Below are 22,308 nucleotides of genomic sequence, written 5' to 3'. Positions count from 1 at the left end.
TGAAGATGTTCCACCACTCATAATGTACACAGACTTGTAATTCAGTAATTACTGAATTTGTGTAGAAGAGGAATTGTGAAAAGCCTTTTCTGGGTGTGTTTCCTTTCTTTTTCTTTTTCTTTTTTTTTTTTACCTGTGAAATCCACCTAAATTTGCCTAAGCTGTAAAGATCTTGAAAAATTAGAGGTCACAGTGCTCTGAAGAAGGCTATTCCATTCAATACTGCTGAGCTGACTATAACAGAAAGACTGTGCTTATGCAAACTGCAAAAACCCAAATGAGTTGATTAAAATCAGCAGAACATCAATATAAATCATTACAAAAATATATGCAGGTAAAAAGAAAGCTCAGAACTGTCTGTTTACAAACTGAATGACATGAAAAGGATAATATTATGGTCACCATGTGGGCACAAAACACTTAAACTTAATGAACCCCAGAATGAATATTGTGTAGATGAATTATTTTTACTTCCCTTCTTTAATTAAATAATCACATATTCTTCCTTCTTCAAGAACCTCATGCAGAAGGTAAACAGTGCCTATTTAATGAATAGCAACACTTTTTTTCTTTTTTTTCCCATGCTCATGCCTTAATTACTAAACAGTGTTCTCAACCTTCTCTGAGCATATGTGAGCTATTGTATGGTGCAGCCTCTGAATATTCATTACAACACAGGTTTATTACTGATTTTATCTTCTAACTACCCTTTAGAGCAAAAGCATGGTATTTTCCCCACTGTATAGATAAACAAATGAGGATCAAATAAATGAAGGTCGAAAGCATCCAGTAGTCCAGAAAGGATGATTTGAAACATCTCCACTGGGATTCACTGCACTGAAACACAGGCAACTGTAGAAAAGACCTGAGGTAGCTACACCTGAGCTAGAGGCCTAAATTCTCTCTACAACCATCAGAAAAAAAGTGGCATTTAAAAAATGTGTTTCACCTGCCTTAGTTTAGGCATACAACATTTTTTACATAGTTTTCCCATTCAACGAAGATGAGATGAGCTATTCTTTAGAACATTTCTCTCATGTGACTGTTTTTCAGATCACTTAGTACTACGGAACAGGTGACTGATGAAGAAAAAATGTATGCAATTGTTCCAGCTAAAATCTATATCATAACATATATACTCCAAGGTATCTGAGTAAGGCTGGATGGGCATCTTCAATTCTTGCATTTCCCATCCCCGAAAATCTGAACTGAAAAGAACTCTGCAAAGATAAAGGAAAAGCTTTCCACAATATACACAAAATCTTTTGCAAAAGTTGTCACAAAATGCTGCTTCTCCTGAGCACACTGAGCTGTATCCTTTCAAAGACTTCCAAATGTAGCTAAATCTGGGTGGATTTTCACTGGAATAAGCAGAAGAGACTTTCCTGAAAAGGGCTTTCTCTCCCTCAACCAGTACCTGTTGAATTGCATGTCAGTGTTCCAGTGCTACAAAGAGATACACCCTCACAAAGAAAAGTTTCTCCAACTTTCTCATCATAGGCAAAACAACTTTCTCTAAACTCATTCCAGGAAATGGCAAAACAACTTTGCTTGAAAGTGCTTAAAAAAGAAATTAAAAAAATTGCAGACTTAGGCAGTTACCTGGGGGAATGAGGAAGAGGGGCACAACAAAACCAGCATAAACTGCTGAAGTTTTCACTGTTCTTAAAATCATGGGTTTTTTAAAAAATCATTTAAAAATCATGTTTTGTTTTGTTTTGTTTTTAAATCATCAGTTTATGGGAGATTCAAAAAAGTCATTCCTCCTGCAAGGGGGAATCATAAAGAAGCACAGAAAGGACAGATCGTTTCTTCTCTCCTTTTCCTTTGTAGCTGTTTTCTTGTGTAAACATAGCAGCCGATACTCCTTCCACACCCATATCAGCTGAAGAATGGCAGAATGCACTGGGATAGACCAGCACCACCAATGCCTTGACATGATCTATAACATCAAATGCTAACATTTGAAGTCTGGTCTGTTATATGAAAGACAGAAAGTAAATGCACGGTGGCTGTTCACCTAAGTTTCTTTAGCATACTGAGGGTGAAGACTTTTGCTGTGATCTAGATCCGAGCGGGGATGACCTATAAAACTTACCACAAAACTGGTAATATCATGCATGTACACCTCGTTCCCACACTAATGCTGAAGGACCAGAAAAGAAATATCAGCAAATGAGTGAAGAGAAAATGGGCCTGGAATGTTGTCTTTTCATTAGTAGACAGGAGAAGACTGAGTGGTAACTGGGTGCAATTAAACAGTATAAACATCACTATTTTTAAATAATCTGCATCAGAGTTAGGTCTTTGTAATACAGGTCTTTTCTACACTTCAGATTTGAAATGGCTGTAGAATCCCTGAAGTAGATACTGGAGATGAAATAAAACATTGATTTAGTGGTGCAAACAGTGCTTAAACTAGAAGACTTCTATGCTGGCAGAAAACATTTTTATTGGTATAAACTTGGTGTCCATTTGATGAGAACTGAGGAGACAGTCAAAGATGCACAACTCTGCTGTTTATATCCCTATGAACAAAGCTCTTCAAATGTAGGACAAGAGCTAGATTTTTCTCCTTTGAGTCGTATTTTAAATCCCAGCTGAAGTCAATAAGAGTCTTCCTGCTGAGTCAAACAGGCTTGGACCAGGTCTTGGCTAACTTCATGAGTTACCTGATGGCTGACCTGAAGGATCAACAGTTCTCATCCAAAATACTCCAGAAGACAGCACACCGCAGTACTGACAAGGCTAGGGATTAGATGCAGCTTCGCGAGCATGCAAAAACTACTAAATTCTGTGGAGAGAATCACCTGGCAGAGCATACTCAACAGTCAAGAAACTATAGATTCAGCTAAAAATGCAGTCCCAGGGTGATACCTGAATTAAGCATTTATTTTAAAATGAGGAAGTTAAATGTGAATAACAACAGCTAGTTATAAATTGCTGGTGGCCTCTCTAAGCCAAAAAATGGCAGGAAGAATTGCAGAGAGAGTTTGTTTTAAATTTTCTTTGCAGCTATGGGGGATGCTGTGCCAAAATCATATTAATGACGGAGGGGAAACCGCAGGCTCAGTGAGTCTCCAGTTCACATGGGTTTTTGTTGTTGTTGTTGTTGGGGTTTTTTTGGTTTTGTGGGGGGTTTGTTTGTTTGTTTTTTTAATTTAAGTTGCTTGAAGCCTTTAGATTTCAATTAAGAACTCAGGCAAGATGACCTGAATCAGCAATAGCTTTTGAATATAAATTAAAGGATAAAGAAAAACCCAACTAGGAGTTTTTAAAGAAAGTGTTGAGGGACTTCCTAAGTAATATAAAACAAGTCCCAAAGCTCTGTCTCAGCGTGTACATTTTACCACCTTTTCACATATATAACCTTTGGATTATCTGCCAGAAAGAAGTGAAACTAGCCCTGTAATTCAGAGGCACTATGGGTTATAGATGCTTGTGTTTAATACAATAGGAAACCTTACCCTAGAAAGCCCTTTCTTTCTCATGCACATCCCTATCTCTGTTCCTTCATTGTCTGCCTCTTTTCTCCCCAGAGCCTCATTGCCTCTGATGCCCTACAACCAATTTCATCTATTGGCAAAGCACTACTCTGCTTCCAATTTCATGCAGCTAACCTGAAGGTCTGGGTCACCACATGACTTGACTCACTTCCAAGAAAGAGTGCTTTTTTACTGGTGTGGGTTCTGCATGTAAAAATGCAATTCTATCAGCCAGGGAAGAAATGTCTGGAGGCGCAAACGAGGAAGGAAGAAATCTCAGCTTGCCACAGCTTTACCTGTAACCTTGGGAAGCTGTCATATCCTTCATTACTCATCTCTTCAGGAGGGCTCGACACTCTTTTTTTGGCTGCAGTGAGCCATGACTTTTCTGCTAGAGTCAGAACTGCATTTAAAGATGAAACCGGTGAATGGTCTAGATAAGTACTCTTCATAAAATCATTGCCACCCTCTTCTCCTCCTCCAAGAAGAAAACAGGTAAGATTTAAATGAAACCTGCAGTCAGGTGCTTGCCTTCAGTTTATTTCAAATGCACGTTCAATTATCACAGAAACATAATTTTGTTAGAGTCCTCCAGCACCTACAAGGAATAGCAACATGACCAATAAATAATAGCTGCCAGAATATTCTGGTTAGTTTCCTTACAAATGAAAATCATGAAACTCACAAGGTCAAACACCACTAATATGAATCACCAAAAAATTGATTAAAAAAAGAAAAATACAGTGATATTTTTGGCTGAACATAGGCTAAGACACAGATCAATTTTTATCAGTATCGTTTCCCCAAACCACTCTGATAAATATTGAGTTCATAGGCTATGAAATGATCTCTTTAAACGAACAAAGCATGGTAACCAAGCATTTAGGAAAAAGATGCAAAGACAGGTTATTATGAGTGTTTAAAATTACTGTAGGGGAATGAGGTTTGAACTGCAAATGCACAGAGAACGTAACATTTCACTCACTGTATAGCTAAGCAACACCACTGGAAGTGTAATTCTGTGTAACAAGATCATGTTGTAAGATGTGGCACTGGTGAAATTATTTTTGAATAACTATGCTGATTTCAAGACAAACTCATTCAGCTTAGATGTTGATTTTTTTTTTCCCCTACCTACATTTCCATCTCACAGGCCTTAGTACTGTCTTCTCTGAGCAGTACACATCTCCCATGTGCTGAATGCTACGTGGTGCAATCTCACAAGATCTGCTTCAGATCTCATTCAAATCAGTTTTGCACTAGAACACCATTAATTGAGGCAGTTCATATTCAGGCAAAATGTGTGAAAATATTCATGCTTTAAAACCCATCCTTTTTCAGCATAAACATTCTGTAAAGTGATGAATGAACGATGAACCTTAGTGTAAAGGGATGAAAAGTTGTCCTACTGCATCCCAACTTAACCCCTTAGTTTATGCGCAGTACAGGTGTTCCAGGAAATGATCTGAGGGATTCTTGGATTTTCTCCCCTTGCCCTAAACTGCCAGTCTGGGTGTGTCACACCCATGAAAAAAAAGTCAAGAGGATGGAGTAGTTCAGTTCTGTATTTTTAAAACATCTCCCTCAGGGAAATTCTTGGGAGACATTTAATGTTTTCCTCTCCCTGGAATGGAGGCAGGGATGGAGACTTTGCTCCGGCTGTTATTTCCTTAGAGATGGGTCTATTTAGAGACAGCTTCTGGGGTTACAGCCCAAGTTCTCTCTAATATAAAGAAAATAAAATCTGTCCCTTATTCCTTAGTCTCTCGGATTACTGCAATGCCACTAAACCAAATCCAAGGCTGAATTTTTTTAATTGGATTTTTTCTGATTAATGATTTTGTCTGGTATTGAATTGTGTGGCACATCCTTTAATCTTCAAGAAGCTTAATTATCATCCTCTTTGTAAAACTGTCACACCTGCACTCTGAATTTAAGTACTTCAGCTACCTGCCCAATAATTTTTTCAGACCAGCACAAATCAGGATACTTCATTATCCTTGCTATTCTGCTGTTGACCAGCACGCTAACTAACAGGTAAGTCAATTTACTAAAAGACCTCTTGACTAACTTCCAGCTGACCAGAGGTATAAGCATGTAATAGAGATATCAATTTTCTTTCATGCTGCATTTCATGGCACATCTGGATAACCCTCATGCAAAGTGGAAAGATTTGATCAATCCTTTTTTCCCATCTTTTACTAAATATATATCAAGGTTATCTGCTCCTTCCCTCTGCTTGTTTAAAGCCTGAGTGGTGGACAGGATATATTATTACCGCAACTTCCTTCTTCCATCATTTGTTTTTAAATACTTACTCAAAGAAGCACAATAGCATATTTTTAATAGGCAAAGGCTGCTTCCATTTGAGGATCCAAATCCTTGAAATAGCATCCAAAAATTCCGACCACGTGCTTTGTGAGGAGATAGGAATTATGGATTAGGAAGGCTCTACTTTAATGAATGCCCATCAGGAAACGCATCAGGTATTTCAGACTTCTTTTTCTGAATTGTACAATATTTAGACTAACTGCATACAAGTATATTTTTCACCCTCCTGACAAGTGTTTGATGACAAATTTGTCCATTACTCTCAGTATCCAGTAAGTAAACCAGAATATTTTCATATAGAAAGTGGAACTTGGAAGTTAATAACTCCTCCACCCCTTCCTAGTTATTTATGACAATTAAATTGTATTTTTAGTTTTCTGTTACAGGGACATCTCATTTCACCTTTATAGTTTTTTCTCCCATACAAAGCAATGTTTATTAAGCTGCTTTTAATGAGGCCGTGGTTTCAAAAGCACTAGAGAAAAATGTTAATTGGACCTGTTAGAGTAATTTGTAACTTATATGGTTCAGCTAAATGCCATTTATTTCTCTTCAGTGATTATCAAGAAGTTTGTAAAGAAAGAAATATCTGTAAGATTTACAAAATCCTTGTAAAACATGACAACTCCTCCCTTCTGTAATCATCTGCTACCAACATGGCTATCAAACTGCAACCACAAATCATAACCAGGCAGAAAAAAGAAAGTAAAAGAATTCTGTAGGACAAATATACTTGGGAATCACAGACTTCTCTCATGAAAACATATTGATTTTAAATGCTTACAACTTGGCCACAGTTCAAACATTTGTTGTGACTTTTTCTTATGATGGTTACCTCTCTCAGGCTGTATTTTTTTTCTTCCCTTAGTTATTTCAGCTGAAACAGGTCAGCTGTGTCTGAGAACATCATTAGGGAAAACCACACTGTTTTGCCTCCACACAGAATGTAGGTTTTACATTGAAAATTCATGTTCTCTGTGTGTCTTCATTACCTGACAGATCTGGAACAGAGAATAAAGAGAAAAGCCAGGTGGAGAGGAGAGTAGGACTTTTTGGGCAAGAAGGGGAGGAACTGATGTGAGAAGGTGATTAATCTGAAAAGAAGTGGCAGTACAAGAAACTTGGGAATGGTTTGCTAAGAGATAGAAACAGGAGAAAGGGCTAAAGAAGGACAGGCATGAAAACTGCAAGAGGCCTTCACGCAAGGAAATCAGCAGTGTGAGAGAAATTTGTTGGAAAATTACCTAAGCATTATTTGGCAAAAGACAGAAGAAAAAACTAGGCTGTAAGGAAAGGGATTAGCATGTTAGGGATTTAAGACCTTCTGGAAAAGAAAATTCAAACTAGGTCACTAAGGAAAGGGAAAAAAGACAGTAATGCAGCTAGGAACCAGGATAAGAACAAAGAATAAAGGAAAAAAAGCATCACGCTTGCATGAAACAGACTGGAAGGAACAAGGGATCCTGAACCTATGCTGTTATCTGCTGTCAGCAAACATCTTTGAAACTCACTGTTCACATGTGTCCCCAGGAAGGACGTAAGTACTGTGCTGCACCGCTGGTCTGATAACCAGGCTAACAGTGAGCAGACTGGTGAGCTAAATGGTTCACAATGTTTTGAGGAACTATGTGTGTACAGGCATAATAAAGTTTTTCCCACAGAGAAACATGGGTAAAGGTACATAAAACCATGTCAACACTGAAGGATGTAAGCTCACACAAATATTGGGAAACAGTTGCTTATGCAATACTATGTTACCACTCATTAGGTGGAGAAATACTATTTTCTTACAAGGTGCCATTCCACACTTCTTTCACACTCAGTAGTTCTCATGATGAAACAAGTGTCCTATCCTTAAGACAAAGCACTGTAAGTTTTGAGGGAGCTAGCAGTGAATGAGCTGGGTGGCAGGTGTGTAAGGCATAAAGACGTAACTGCAAGAAAGAGAAAAAGGTCATGTAATGTGGAGGAGACATCTGAGTGCCGCTTTGAAGTACCAGTTTCTCTTTCTGTCACAATTTCTGTAAAGGCTGGAAAGGACATTTAAACTGTATTGGTCACTAATTGCAAGCATTTTCTTGTTTCACTATTAGCAGTCAGCAGCAGTATCTCTTGATCACAAAAAGCACTGATGAACCAAGAACCGTGTTTTGAATTTGTCAGCCCAAAATGCTGTTTTCTAAATTATAATGCCTATTTACCTTAGGTTTCCGTGCTACCTATTTATCTCAAGAGGTGCTGAAAAGGTATTTATCTTCCTTTTAAACTAAGTAAATGGAATAGATTAAAGCAGGTAAGCAAGCAAGAATTGATGCCTGACTGATAGATACCAATCCTCTTACAGGCTCATAATGAGACTCAATGAAGTCAGCATATCATAAATATTTAGTAGCAGCATGAGAGATGAAGGGTTAAAAGGAATAACCCCCACTTGCTATTGTAAACAAGCAGTCCTGAAAGCCAGAAAACTCAACAGCAGAAGAAAATCACAAGCATGAGACTTCTCTGAAGGAAAAAGCCTTTTTTGGTGCCAAGGATGTCATACCCCAAAACATGTATCTTTTGCTAGATGAAATCCTAACAAGCTCATACGAGAGAGAGAGAGAACTTACTTATTGTATACATCCGTGCCTGACTGTCAGTTTATTACTCATGTCCCTGATACAGGCATATAGCAGTGACAGCAGAAAACACAAATAATGTGTTTGATAAACAAGGAACTTGTACAGTAAGATGAGAGACTAACGTGCCATAGCACATACATTTAAATAGCTGCTTAGTTTGCACAACATCAACATGAATCGTGCATTGGCCTCCAGGAGAGACAAAAAAATCCCACATTTTACCTAGTGACTTATCCGTGAGTGGATGTTTCTGGAACTCTTAGAGGGGGATATGTCTGTGTCATCTTCTGCCTCAAGAAAGAGCCAAAATATTTGGAATGACCTTGGGACACTGAGGTTTTCTCCTTGAGATCTGCATATTGCCTGAAGCACTCAAACTATGGCAGGATTAGGGCCTCAGGAAAAAACCACCAGGAAATTAATAACTTTGCATTCAGAAAAGGATCCAGGCAGTGCCTTCAATAAGCCTGTGCTCTCATACCGAAGACAGAAAGAAAATTCAAAATGAATAGCTGCACAAGAAGGTTATTATCTCTCTTGTGGGTCTTGTGACTGTATTGCATGCATATCTAGCTGGACAGAAGCTAAGCAGGCAATCTCAATCCTGACATTTCCCAACTGGCATGCTCAACTTTTTGACTTCAAACATTGTCTTCTAGCATAATTTGTGTATGTGTTTGTGTAGCAGTATTTAAAGCAGAGTAATACTTCAGCTACCGTGACCTTTGCTTTGCACATGAATTTTCATTCAATCTGTCTCTGAAGCAACATAAGAGAGGAAGCGCTCTTTCAAGGTTTAAGTAACTAATTCATATTTAGAATTTCAAGGGATCTAGGTCTATTGCTCTGTGACAACCAGGAGACCTGAAGTTGCAGTCAAATGCTAGAGCACGCTACCTATCTGTTCTGTCAAAGACTTTTTAGAGACAAAGGGAATGTTAATTTTAAGTTTATAAAGGATCAGAAGGAAAAGGCAGTGCGGAATCCTACAGGTTTCCTTTCAACTTTCAAGGTCTTGCATCATTTATCAGGTTTATGAAGATCTTGAATCTGTCCTTGGAGTCTCTGGAGCTCCTGTTCCTTGGTCTAGTAAAACTCTATAGCTCTTAAAGGTCTCCACAGCTCTGGATACATTTGAGTCATACTGCTTTATGAAACTCAAGGGGCAACCCCTAAGTTTTTTTTTCTCCTGTATTTCTTGTCTTGCACAAATTACTGAAAGTCTACACTGGATCACAGATCATCTCACCTGATGTTTAAACTATGAAAGCTTTCTCTCCCCAGTGCTCTTCTTGTCAGGCAGAAATACTAAAGGGTGAGGCAGATTTCTTTAAACGGTCTCTCATAAAATTGTTACAGCTTTTTCTTTTTGTTTTTGTTTGTTTCTGAATGTGTGAACTTAAAAGAGACTAAAGGCTTGGACAGTGTTTGTTAAACTGCTGTCAGATTTACTACAAAACAATTGCATGAATAATTCCCTTTCTAGAAAGTTGTATCAGTGGTAAACACCAAGTTCGGAAAATTGGGGATGTTGCTTTAGCTGAAGTTGACCAGTTCTATGTCAGGGTGACTCTGGTAGCTTGGGACTAAAAAAAAACCTGATCATATACTTGTTTTGCTGAGAACAATTACAGAATGCCACATACCAGCAAGTCTATTCTGGCTCAAATAAATGCCAGAACTGTTAAAGAAGCCAGACACATGAAATTTGCACGTGCAATATGTTCCTGAAGACCACAGAATGGTTTGAACTAAGAAACACCCAGTGAAGAGATGAGAGATGTTGTGTCTGTCAGGTGTAAACAGCTAACAAAAGTGTACTTTTGTGTCAAAGTCCTGGCAATAGCTAATAGTTTTCTTTAACTACAGTATCCTTGGTGCAAAAATTACCCCAGCATGAACATCCAAGATTTAAGAAGTAGATTGCTCAAAAGCTCAGCAGCAGCAATTTATGAACTATGGGACTAGCCACATCTCCTACATTATATATATACTTAATTACCCTGCACAGAACTCCTTGATGCTTTTTTTTTTTTTTTACTCCAGTTTGTCTGGGTTCCAGAAACAATAAAATGTACAGGCTTCCCAGGTGACCTCTTGAAGACTTCAGGCAAAGGAACTAAACTTTGAGAAATATAGCACCTTTGAAACAGCTTATGCTTACACGAGTATAAAAAGTCAGTTACACACTACAGGACTGTAGCTGAAAAATAGTTCAGGATTATTTTCTTCTTTTAGTGTAACCTTTTCAAATCAAGTTCCAATTTCATGCTTTCAGAATATATTTTATGGCTCTTTCCAGTTTGGCCACATGGAATGCTACTTTACAGGATATAACAATCGGCTAACAGAAGAGAAGATATTAAAGCAAGTAATGGTACAATTATATTTCTAGGAGTAAGACATTTTACTGAACATTTATACTGGGAAGACGCTATAGAATGCACCAGGCATATATAACTTTTGAATTGTTGCCTCCTCTCAACAGGCTAACCTACTAAACTAATTGCAAGCATCAGTTGTTGATAAGCCACCTTACCCAATACTCTCTGTCGTGGTTCAGCTAGGATAGGGTTAAGTTTCCCCAGCAGAGAGGGGGAAGGGATCTCCAGGCGGGTTATTCATACCATGCTGATGTCAGGTCTGGGCGTGGCAGCCCAGGAACTTTTTCCTTTGTGGCTTTGGTGACGGGAAGCACGCGAGTGAGCTGTCCGTAACCTCTGCAGTATTTCTCTGTATATCTTTTGTCTTGTTTACTGTTATTGCTGTTTATTGTTGTTATCATTGCTACTGTCGTTGTTCAGATTGCTTATCACACTGTTGCATTAAATTTCTTCTTATTTTAACCCGGGGTTTGTGCCTCACTTCCAGCCTGACTGGCTGAGGGTGGGGGAGGGGCAATGGCAACGTGGTCTCCAGTCCTGGCAAGGCTTAAACCACCAGAGTCTCCCTCTTGTTCTAGCCTATTTTCATATTCACATCAACCCTGAGGTGTCATTAAAAACAGTTTGCCTTTTGGGTAACATAAGAGTCAGGGAACAGAGTATAATTTCTGTAATTCTTATCTTTCTCTTCACGGCTCATATCCTCCCTTTCATGTTACTCCCAACTTTGACTTCACTGCTCTTGAGCAGAAGTAAGGGAAGATTCAAATGAGCATTGTTTTCCTGGCCCAGGAATCAATGGATTAGGATGAGTGATTTTCAGCCTTTGCAGCATGGTCATAACATAACTGCAAAAAGCAAAGAAAGCTTCCCAACAGAATTTTTCACATCACTGCCAGAAAACTATGCAGGGCATACAAACTGGAAAAAGTCAAAACCTACTGGGGGCTAGATAAAATCTAACAAAATCATAATGCATTAGAAAGAAACCTTACTGGATTCCCTCCTTATTTCTACTAGCAGACACCATCTGATACGTTTCCCAGTGTTTGACTCCCCTTTCCTTACTTCCTTTTTTCTGACTCCACAAGTCACAGGATCTTCTACCTCCCTAAGTTTCCACAGGATAACACATTCATTGACAGGAAGGCAGGAACAACAAATTCAGATTTGTTACTGAGAACAAAAGGGAGATCGCAGAGTTTATTCAGAGACAGAATGACATGAAGATACTGACTGGTAGGTACTGCCTATACAATTATAAGCCTGTAATTTTCAGTTCTGTATCCTCCTGCACTGAGCTCTACCCAGATAACACTGAAAAGAAGGTTCTTGCCTTGAACAACCTGCAATTTCTAACACAACAGAGCTACTTATCATGTGGTCTTGTCCTCACACAAACCTGCAAAGATTTCTAAAAGATCCTGTGTGAAATTGAGGTTGATTCCCTCCCTGAGGTATACAGGAGAATGGTGATGGGAGTTTTCTCTGTAGTGAAAGCCTCACTGGGAACTTTGTCTGTCTAAAGCCAGGGGTTCTTTTTCAGTGAGATCTTGCTCTTAGAGAAAGTGGAGTATGAAGAATCTGGGTTCAATTGTGATGATAGATAGGTGTGGTCATCCATCATCTTCCAAAGAAAAAGAAGAAATAAAGGAAAACACCTAAATTCTAGTTCTCTTCAGCTTACAAGATCACCCACCTTTTCATTTTCTGCATGGGAGATTCCTGCGCTCAGATGCTGAGCTTTCTCCACCTTTCTGGATGTGAACCTTGCATGACTGTCCAACAGGTCTCCCAGACACCATGCAAACCTGTCATTCCATTCTTGATAGTTAAGTAAAGGTAGATACGTAGGTAGGTAGGTAGGTAGATAAATAGATAGATAGATAATAAAAACAATCCCAGCTGTGTCTTGGAGAAGAACAAAGAAGGCTGTTCCAGAATAGACAAATACCTGACGTTATTCTTCTAAGTATTAATCTTTTCCAAGGCTTTAAAGTTGACAGTGCTATTTCACAAATTCCTATGAGGCTGCTTTACTGCTGGGCTAGAAATCTGACTGTGGAACTGAGGAAAAGAAAGATCCCCAAACAGAGAAATACTTTAGTGTGACTGGTGAGTATTTCTATTTCTTGCTGCTGTGAATTTTCTGTAGCTTGCAAAAATGGGGATATGACACTTTCCAAAACAAATGGAAATAACTCAATCCCAAATCTGTTGTGAAAAATCATCTGCTCTCCTTGACTTTCAAAAAAACCTCCCATATCTTCAGTAACTTCAGTGAAAGTTTGTACAAAGCCTAAGCTCATTTTTCAAGACATGATTTGCCACCTCTGCATTTCTTAACAAATTTTCTCTTCCCCACTCTTTTCTATGTGGCAGTTTTGTGACTTTTTAATAAGGTCTTGGCCACCTAGTAGCACTGGCAAAAGGCAAAAGAATTCCTGTAAGAGCAAGTAAACCCCTCTTTCATGTGACACAGAAACGCTTACACTTCATTAACCTTTATTATAAACTAGTCACTGGAAAAGTTACTTTGCTAGAATCCACACTATGGTTTCACTCTACAAACCATGAAATGTCAGAATGCTAAATTACAGTAAAATACTGCTCACCTCCTTATGAACCCAAGATTAATGATATGGTGCAGAAGGGAATAGCAGTGCTACTAGAAGCGTAACAGGTCACAATCACTTCTAAAATGGCTCATCAAGAACAGGCAGCAAAACATCACAGATGGCTCCCAGAACTAAAGCCCTCCTTCTCAACCTACCCATCACTGAGACATCGTATTCAACCAACAGAGTCGCTTCCTGTCCACATTGTTTGAGAATACTCATGGCTTCAGCATGTGTCGTTCCAAGCAGTCGGATCCCATCAACACTCAGCAGCCTGTCCCCGGGTTTGATTGTGCCCTCTCTGAAGGGAGATTAAAGGAATGATCTTATATTAATAAAGATAAATTGATTTGGAGATAATACCATTTTTATGCAAAGTAATCCTTTGGTACCCTCTCTGACATCTATTCCTCTTGCCTTAACACTTAACATTTACTTTGACGGTGAGAACGTTCAGAGGGCGCAGTGAAAAGGAAATTGCTTTAATTGAAAAGTCAGCGACTGGAAAATGGCTTAACACACAGCTAAATAATCAAGTCATGTTAAATTGCAACTAAGTATAGCTTCTGCTTCAACATATGCTTTCTTTCTGCCTTGTCCACACAACTTCTCTCTCATACATACATAAACATCTCTCCCAATATTTTCTTTAAAATAAATACGAGGTGCAAACATATGGGTGCAGAAATAGATTGCAAAATATGGATGTCCATTTATACTGATTTTCTTCAAAAATATTCCTTACTTAGATAATTCAATTTTTCTTTTCCTTCTACCTACAGATAATTTGGCTAGAAATGTACACTGTCTCCTAGGCATATCTCATAATGTATTCAGAATTATAATAGAAAATGAATTACTAACACCGTCAGCTCAAGAACTGGGAGAAAAACAAAGAAGCAAGGGAAATGATAGTGGGAAGAAAGGGAGTGAAAAAAGACAAATGCTGTCTTGAAACGTTTGCTTCTCAGTTAATGTTTCCAAGGTCAAAAATGTCAACACTGGCCACAGAAAATTGCCTGCTTTAAAGAAACTGCCCTTTAAATTTCTTTAATAACCATTAACACAAATTGCTTTTAAAGAAATATAATTCATACATATAAATAAAGTGAATATTCTTTCTTTATATAGATACAAGATGGTGTTACATACAAATATGTTCATTGGGCAAAAAAAATCTCTACTCAGAAGTTGTCCAGGTGAAGTTATGTGTGAACTTGTAGGTATGTACAAATGTTTTAAGAGAATAATACAACACCTGAACACAAGACAGTATTTTTCTTAAGTGCAAGAGAAAAAGATTGTGGTGTTAGAGTATAAAAATCATAATTAAAGAGCTACACCAGTTGTCTGAAGGCTGTAAAAAAATGTGCTCTCATCTATTGCAGGCATTTGTTCTAATTATTTTAGGTTGATTTTTGAAAGTGTTTAATGGGAAAGTCTTGAAACATGCAACATACTAAATTAAAGTTCACACACCCCATGATGTACTGAGACTCTGTGGCTGCCTATTAGTGTTATTTTTAAAATTAAATGCATGAATTTCAAAGGGAACGGTTTGAATATATATATCTGCTTCATTCTAAATCCTAAATTCTGTCCCAAATAATTCACCTTTCTCCAGTTCTCTTTCACATGCACTCCAGTGAAAAATGAATTTTACCTGTCAGCAGGCCCTCCAGGTCTAACACATGTTATTACAACAGGACGAGATTTATTTCTGTCATCATGTGCTCCACCTAGAAAGGGGAAAGTGAGAGAAAGCACACCTTCATTTTATGCTTTTTATGAAAGCTCATTTCCAAAAGGCAAGCCTAAATCTTGCAGCATACACACTTACAGATGGGCTAAAAAGATCAAAAAATCGCCAAGCCATTAATATGAACCTCCACTCAATTTTATCTTAAATAAAACTGACCTACTGTATGGTATTGATGACAAAATATTTCTACAGAGTAACTCTTAATACCTGTATATTATTTTCTTAGAACCTCTACTCTGCAAATCTGATAGTGTGAAAATTTACTGTTCTGCAATGTTTTCTGTACAAAGAAAAAAATATCTGTACTTCATGTATACTCAGAATAATGAGTGGCCATTCCATAAGGAATTTACAGATTAAATAAAGAGTTTTCCCTGAAGAAACTAATAATTCATCATTGGGGTATATTACTTAACAGCTGCATGTTTTCTTCCATTCTCTAAGTCAGTGATACTACTTTTGTTGTACAGTTCAGATCATCAGCATGATTAATCAGATTTCACACTCAATTTATACAAATACTATATGTGAATCTTTTTTAAGAACTACAATCTTCCTGTGGATTTCAGTGGTAGCAGAATCTGGTCTTACATGAAATGAAGTTTGTCATGTTCTTGATATAGTTGATTAATTACTGTTTCATAATCAAAAATTAGAGCAGTTCATAAAAGCAGTATATGAATGTATGGAAAATGTAATACATATATAACAGGGATTTTTACAAATTGTAAATCATAAATCTTGAAATTATTTCTTAGTGCCATAAAAACTTATCACTTTTTTTCTGATTTAGAAAATATAAATTCAAATTTAGTAACTCACCTCTTATTACAAATCCAAAAGTGTTCCCCTCTTTATGTAAAGTAACTTCCACAGTTCTAAAGATGAGACCTGATCCTTGAACAGCTAAAAGAAAAAAAATAAAGACTCCAAAACTTAATTATTATTATTATTATTATTTTTCTAATTATGCACACAGATTTGCACCTTTCCTAATTTAAGATAGCTATTGTGTTTCCAATCATACAACTGAAAAAACTACAGAACAGTCAGATTAAAGACCTGTAGTTAAATACAACTCATCCTCTTTTTGAGAGAATTTTTGGCCGGATATTTCGCAGATTGCCAATGATTTGGAAAAAGAGCCATAGATGCATATAACAGATGAGGAATTTAAGCCCTACTGTTTAAATTGTGGCATCATTTTGTTTTTCTTATAGTTACAAAAGAGAGCTAGAAAAGATGGAAATATACAGTGAGATGTAAAAATGACAAATTAAATTCTTAAAGCCACCTATGAAGTTGGTTGTTCAGCCATGAAAATATTTGTTTGCATTGTCAAGACAGTCAAGACAGAAATTTTTAGTGTACACCTCTAATCTCAGACTACTAGACTAAGATGAAAAAAGTATTTTGTATTGTAGGGGTTTGTTATTTTTTCCCTTTTTCAAAATGTAACACACTCCCTCATCCCTGGTTAATCAGTAAAAAAATAGTATTTTCTCTGTCGGCACTAGAGGAGGGGTGCACAGCTGGGTTAGGAGGTGAGAAGTCTAATGCACAGACCAACACATTTGGGTGTGATAATCCACTTTACAGAATTTGAAACTACTGCTGCTAAGAGACCAGAGGCCAGTTTACTATTAGCTTTTACAGGAAACTTCGGCAGGGTGTAAGAACTCCCCTTTCCAAAGAGAAAAGGACACTGGGCAAAATCACACACACGCACACCTCCCAGCTTCCAGTAAGATATGGCAAACACAACGCACATAAAGATTAAAAAACCCAACCTCTATAAAATAATTGTTCTGTGAGCAGCAGAACTAATGAAAACATGTCTTTTAATGCTCCTGCCTGCAATCATCAAAGTCTCCCATCCCCTGTTAGGATACCCTGAGGGCGCAATGGACACCACAAGCTACACAGCTGGGGAGGCATCTGCTGCCAGCCAGGAAAGGCCCCAGGAAGAAGTGGTGACCCCTCAGTGCTCAATGTCTCTCTCTCTGAGGACTCCCCTGCTCAGGGTCTCACTCAAGTGTCTATTTCCATGAAACATACTGTAACGTGGGGGTTTTTTAAGTCTTTTGATCCCTATTAAAAAAGCTACTGCAGGGAACCAGAAGAACCCCCCAGTCAAATCACATAAATCTCATTTCCTTAGGAAAACAGGTGAAAGATGGCCCTCCAAAGCACTGCTCGGTATTGCAGTAATTCCAGCTACAGCTTGAAGATGAGGACCGTGTTACTGAAGTCCATGCGGTTGTTTCCTTTATAGCTAGAAATGTTTTACTGACCAAAAAGGACTGAATTATGGGAGAAGAAGACAACTCTTGCCTTCATTCCTACCAAAAGAAAGTGGCCCTTCATGTAGCTCAAGATGAATCCATGCTTCCTAATCTGCTTGGTGTGGCCTGTAACCTCCACTGGGGACAGATGAATCTTGTATGTAGTTTAGCAGTGGGGAACAACAGCACAGTGTCCTTCCACTTGGGCACCAACCATTCAGGTGCTGTACTTCCACCCCAGCCTCAGCCTGGGAGGGAAAAGAAGTCCTTAGCCTTTAGCCACAACAAAAGGCAGATCTGAGGCAGGCATGGCTCATGTTCCAGTTTAATACAGTGAGGTGGCTCATGCTGTAAACAGCAGCTGGATGCTCCTGATGTGAACACTGCCAGACAAGGAAGGAAGTACAAGGGAGAGTGGGATTACTAGTGCTCAACCAGATTTAATCCATCATTATTAAACTGACATTTTCCCACTCTGAAACCATGATAGTCTTTTCTCTGAGAGGATAGCCATGAGAACAACAGTAGAATTTCATTATGGGTCATGGAAGGAGGTAGCAGGACTTCACCATGTGACCAGCCGGAAAACTTCTGCATATAATGAAGGCACTGTGTCTAGCTTGTTCACTAGAAATTAATCGCAACAACTAGGCTGCGAACTATCTCCAACTTCATTAGCTATGCTATGTATGAAGGGGTCAGAAATTCATACATTACTTAAAGTAACCATTGCTACTGTAATTTAGCATGTCAGAATCCTGTTTCAGTGGACAGTAGTGGCACTTACGCCAAAAGTGGGTGAAACAGAAGGAAGCCCACTTGAGTAAGTAGAAAACAATGCTCATAAAACAACGACATCTCCAGCAAAATAATTCTGAACTCAGCTGACTTCCTCATCTCAAACATTGTGTTTTTGAACATGAAATTCCCTTCCCACAAGTGAACACTAATCAACAGAGAACATTTAAAACATATTAAGGTGGTTGTCAGGAGGTCATAAAAGCAACCAAATATGCAATTAGACTAACTCTCCAGCTGCTAGAAAGCAGTGGAGAGTTCATCCTCTTCTGAGCACCAAAGACAGTGATGGATTATTTGGCTTCCATTGTGATGAAAGTCTTCCTATCTGGCTCCACAGCTTTTTCAGGCCAAACACCAGCAAACCATATCTTCTCCCCTCCAGTAAGTGGCATGAAGGAGCACACACTTTTTTAAAAGTGTGGCTGGTGCAAGCCCCTTGGTGCCAGGCAGCCACCTGCCACTCACTCCTCGACTTTAGGTCCCAGGTTTCCAACTCATTGTTACTCTAGCTTTCACTTCATACCCAATAGCCTCAATTCCCACTGATTTCCTCCTACGGACACAGCATCACAGACATAAGCACAAAAAGAAAGAGCAAAGGAGAGGCGAGGAAGATGTTCAGTAGTACTCTGTGACTTCAGTGTCAGCATAACCTTGTATTTTGAAGCCCTGCTCAGCGAGAAGTCCTTGTTCCAGTCACACAATTCTTGCAGGTTTATGTATCCCTACAGTCTATCCCACTGGGTCTTCTGCGCTAGAAATGAGATGTCGCCTAAAAGTAATGTCAGCAAAGACTGGAAAAGTCCCAAAGTACGTTGTTTATCTGTGAGAGCAGTATGTTGTTTATCTGTGAGAGCAGGAGGGTGCTGCAAGTGAAGAGAAGAAAGGAAAAGGCAGAGGCAGAACTCGCAGATATTTACTGGTCTCATCTCAGAAGATCTTACTATAACAAGAAGGATTCTCTTGCCCTGGAATCTATTTAATCTAATTCCCAGTATTCAAAACAGTAAACAAATAAACAAATAGTGGCGGTTGACAACTCTGCTCTGCCATTGGCTGGATCTATGCTCCTAAAACAGCTGAGCATCTCTGAGAGAATTCCCCTGTACAGTCAGTTCTTTCATACTGCTTCCATGCTCTGCGATAAAGCAGTGGAAAAAAATGTAAGAAAACAACCACTATCAAAAATTAAGATCACAAACCATGCCTATCTCACTGCTGGCAATGTCTGCTATTCTGCACACGTTTCAGTTTGCTCTGCTATTACTTACAGACTGGAGGCAGCTCATACTCCACTTCTAAAACAACCCTCTCGCCAACATTCTTGAGCAGGCTGATGATCTCATCATGGCGAAATTTGGTCAAGTTGATTCCATTCACAGATTTGATGTAGTCGCCTACATCCAGCTGGTCACTCCTAGGATAAATTACACATTCCTTTTGTTAAGAACAGATCTAACTAACTAAATCCTTTAAATTACTGTATAGTGATGGTAAGAAATATTTTTCCATTCATCTAGATTAAAGCAAGTTGATCTTTCAAACAAGAAGTGGCATTTTAGGATCTTAATCTAGTCTAGCTTGTTAAATATTAAAAGAATACTGTTGCATTATTAACTTCTGATGTACAAAACCAGCAGTACAATAAAGGAGTTGGATGATTTGACTAGTTAGGGTATAGGATCCGGGAAATCATCTTATTTGTGTCCCCATCTTTCTCTCTCTCTTTGGGAAGCATCCAAAACTATTTTTTTGGACAATAGCTGCCTTCATAGCTAACATCATAGCTACAGGAGAAGGGCCACTGCCCAAAAGCATATGTTCTATTCAGTTACTTCAAATGATTTAGTTTAACCCTTATCTTTTGACTTGTTTCATTCATGAATATCAGCATTTTTGTTTCCACTGTAGTAGTAAGCAAGGTAGCTATGACTTTAGACTCTTTTAAATCTTAAAACCAGCTGATAAACAGTTTTTTAAAAAAATGAATTATGGTAGTACTATGGTTAGTTTTTCCATTTTTTTCCCCTCAGTATTTTAGGCTTTTCCTCTCAAGTTTTTGTTCAAGGACAAAAAAATAGAGAAATAAGATGTATAGAATTTAGAAGAAACTTAATTAAGTCTTATGATGACTTTCAAATATCTCACTGGTATTTTTAGCTTTTGTCAAAGTAGCCTTGAGGGAAGAGGAGGACCAGCTGTTGCTGTTTCTCTCCGAGCTTCTCTGGTCTGATAGGCTACCATTATAGATGCATCCAGTTACATATTTGTTAGTGACCTTTCTGATGTGGTATGTATTTCTGAAGCAATCACATCTTATAATGCATTTTGTGGCTTGAGATGTGGTTACCTAGCAGCGATTCCTCCTTGACGAAGGTTAGATACTCTTGGTTTCCCATCCTTGTCGATTCCACCCGATACTGTAAGCCCTAGGGTGGTGCCTTCTTTTTTCATTAATTCAACTATTGTTGAGCCCTTGAATTCCTCTGTTGAAAGAAAATTATTAGCATTATTAAAATTTAAGTGATAACACAGATGTTGCCTTTCTAAAATGTCAACTACTTCCCAAGAAAATAATTGTGTATGTTAATAAGAAATAACGTCTACATCTGGAGAGTCTCTGCTGTCTGCAAGACTCTGCATACAGATAAATCAGAGATTTATGTTCTGTAAAAGGTTATAAAAAATGACACCAATGTGCTAATATACTATTCAGAACCAATAAATACAAAGTCCAGCAACATGTACAATTAAAGGTAGTTTTTCCACATTTTAAAAAAGCTCTTTTCTCATTTTCTGCTCTTTCCCTCTGAACCCTGCGTTTTATAAAGTACTTTCCACTGACTGACTAAATAGAAAAGACACAAAGATATAATTGTACTAGAAAATTTTAGATCCACACTCACTTTGAGGCCACTAGTAGATGTCAGTGTTAATCAAAACAATTGAACAAAACAAAAAGACAGATGGAGATTGAATGTACGAGACTTTATCAGCTTTATTCCTTATTCTCACACAAATAGATCTCCACTGTAACTCTGTGAAATCTCTGCCAAATGGGTATAAAGTAAATGAAGGGCTTTCATAGTTATAGCTGCATATACAAAATTTTCCTTACATGATGACTAGGACACCCTTTCCTGCAGTTTTTTAGCCCATTTAGCATTCTTGGAAAATGCCAAGTTAATCTCACAGACCTCAACAAATGCAGGTTCACCTGCAACAGAAAGCCTCAAGGTCTCAAAAAGAGATGTTCTTATTGCATGTGGCTGGACAAGGCAACCTACATATGTACAGTTCCATCAGGGCTGCAACTCTTTAGAAAGCCACGAGGCAGTCATACCTCATGTCCAGTGTTTCCAGTCAAAGAAGACCTATTAAAACTACCAGCTGTCAAGATAGTCTGGAAAAATGCATGAAGTCCTAAAGTTCCACCCAGAAAATGATGACATCCTGGAAAGATCATCCATTTCTCTGGTTATTTCTATATGACTGAGTAGATGACCTAACACATCTTGACTTCAGGATGAAGAACAACTGCCTGAATTAGAACTGCCAAACTGAGCAACACAGAGGTAATGGTGACAGGCAGAGCCCCCAGCCCTGGTGGAGTATCCTGTAAACCTTGGTAATATTTCTCATGGGGTTAACTGCTGAACCTTTTGCAGACATAGCATCATCCTATGTAATGTTCCTGCTTCTTTCTAAAGTAGCTGACAGGATCTTTTTTCCATTCTGGCTGACAATGACCTCACTTCAGTTATTCACATTTTTACCATTATACAGCATGACTTAAGTGCTTGGGCAAGAGTTCTCTTATGATTATAAAGCTTCTACTAAAAACAAAATTCTGCAGTGTATTTGCTCGGCACCATGGATTGTTGAAATAAGTATTTAAAAAGTGAAAGATGTATTTGCAAAAGGTAAGGTTACAAGAGACTGTGGAACTGTTCAAAATGGGTCTCTATCCAGTCAGCAGCAGACAGTAGCAAAGCTACCTAGTATGTTCTCCAACCTG

At 38.3% G+C, this 22,308-nt stretch overlaps 1 protein-coding gene across 22 annotated transcripts in view; it reads right to left on the bottom strand.

The window, feature by feature from the left end:
- Positions 1-22,308, bottom strand: part of GRIP1 (glutamate receptor interacting protein 1) — a 344,230-nt gene that overhangs the window by 64,813 nt on the left and 257,109 nt on the right. For 15 of the 22 annotated variants that reach the window (XR_012633414.1, XR_012633413.1, XM_074902912.1 and 12 more), the window contains 5 exons: positions 20,641-20,776; positions 19,562-19,707; positions 16,027-16,131; positions 15,106-15,181; positions 13,598-13,743 (listed from right to left, as the gene is read on the bottom strand). Coding sequence is in view for 20 of the 22 variants with exons in the window: in XM_074902912.1 (XP_074759013.1) it covers positions 13,598-13,743; positions 15,106-15,181; positions 16,027-16,131; positions 19,562-19,707; positions 20,641-20,776 (609 nt within the window). In the remaining 2 variants the exon portion in view is untranslated. The remainder of the gene's footprint in view (positions 1-13,597; positions 13,744-15,105; positions 15,182-16,026; positions 16,132-19,561; positions 19,708-20,640; positions 20,777-22,308) is intronic. The other 7 variants (XM_074902919.1, XM_074902908.1, XM_074902924.1 and 4 more) reach the window with 1 other exon arrangement.

This window comes from Athene noctua, chromosome 3 (assembly GCF_965140245.1).
Source record: "Athene noctua chromosome 3, bAthNoc1.hap1.1, whole genome shotgun sequence".
Lineage (NCBI taxonomy): Eukaryota > Metazoa > Chordata > Aves > Strigiformes > Strigidae > Athene > Athene noctua.
This window is presented reverse-complemented; position numbering and strand designations above follow the sequence as displayed.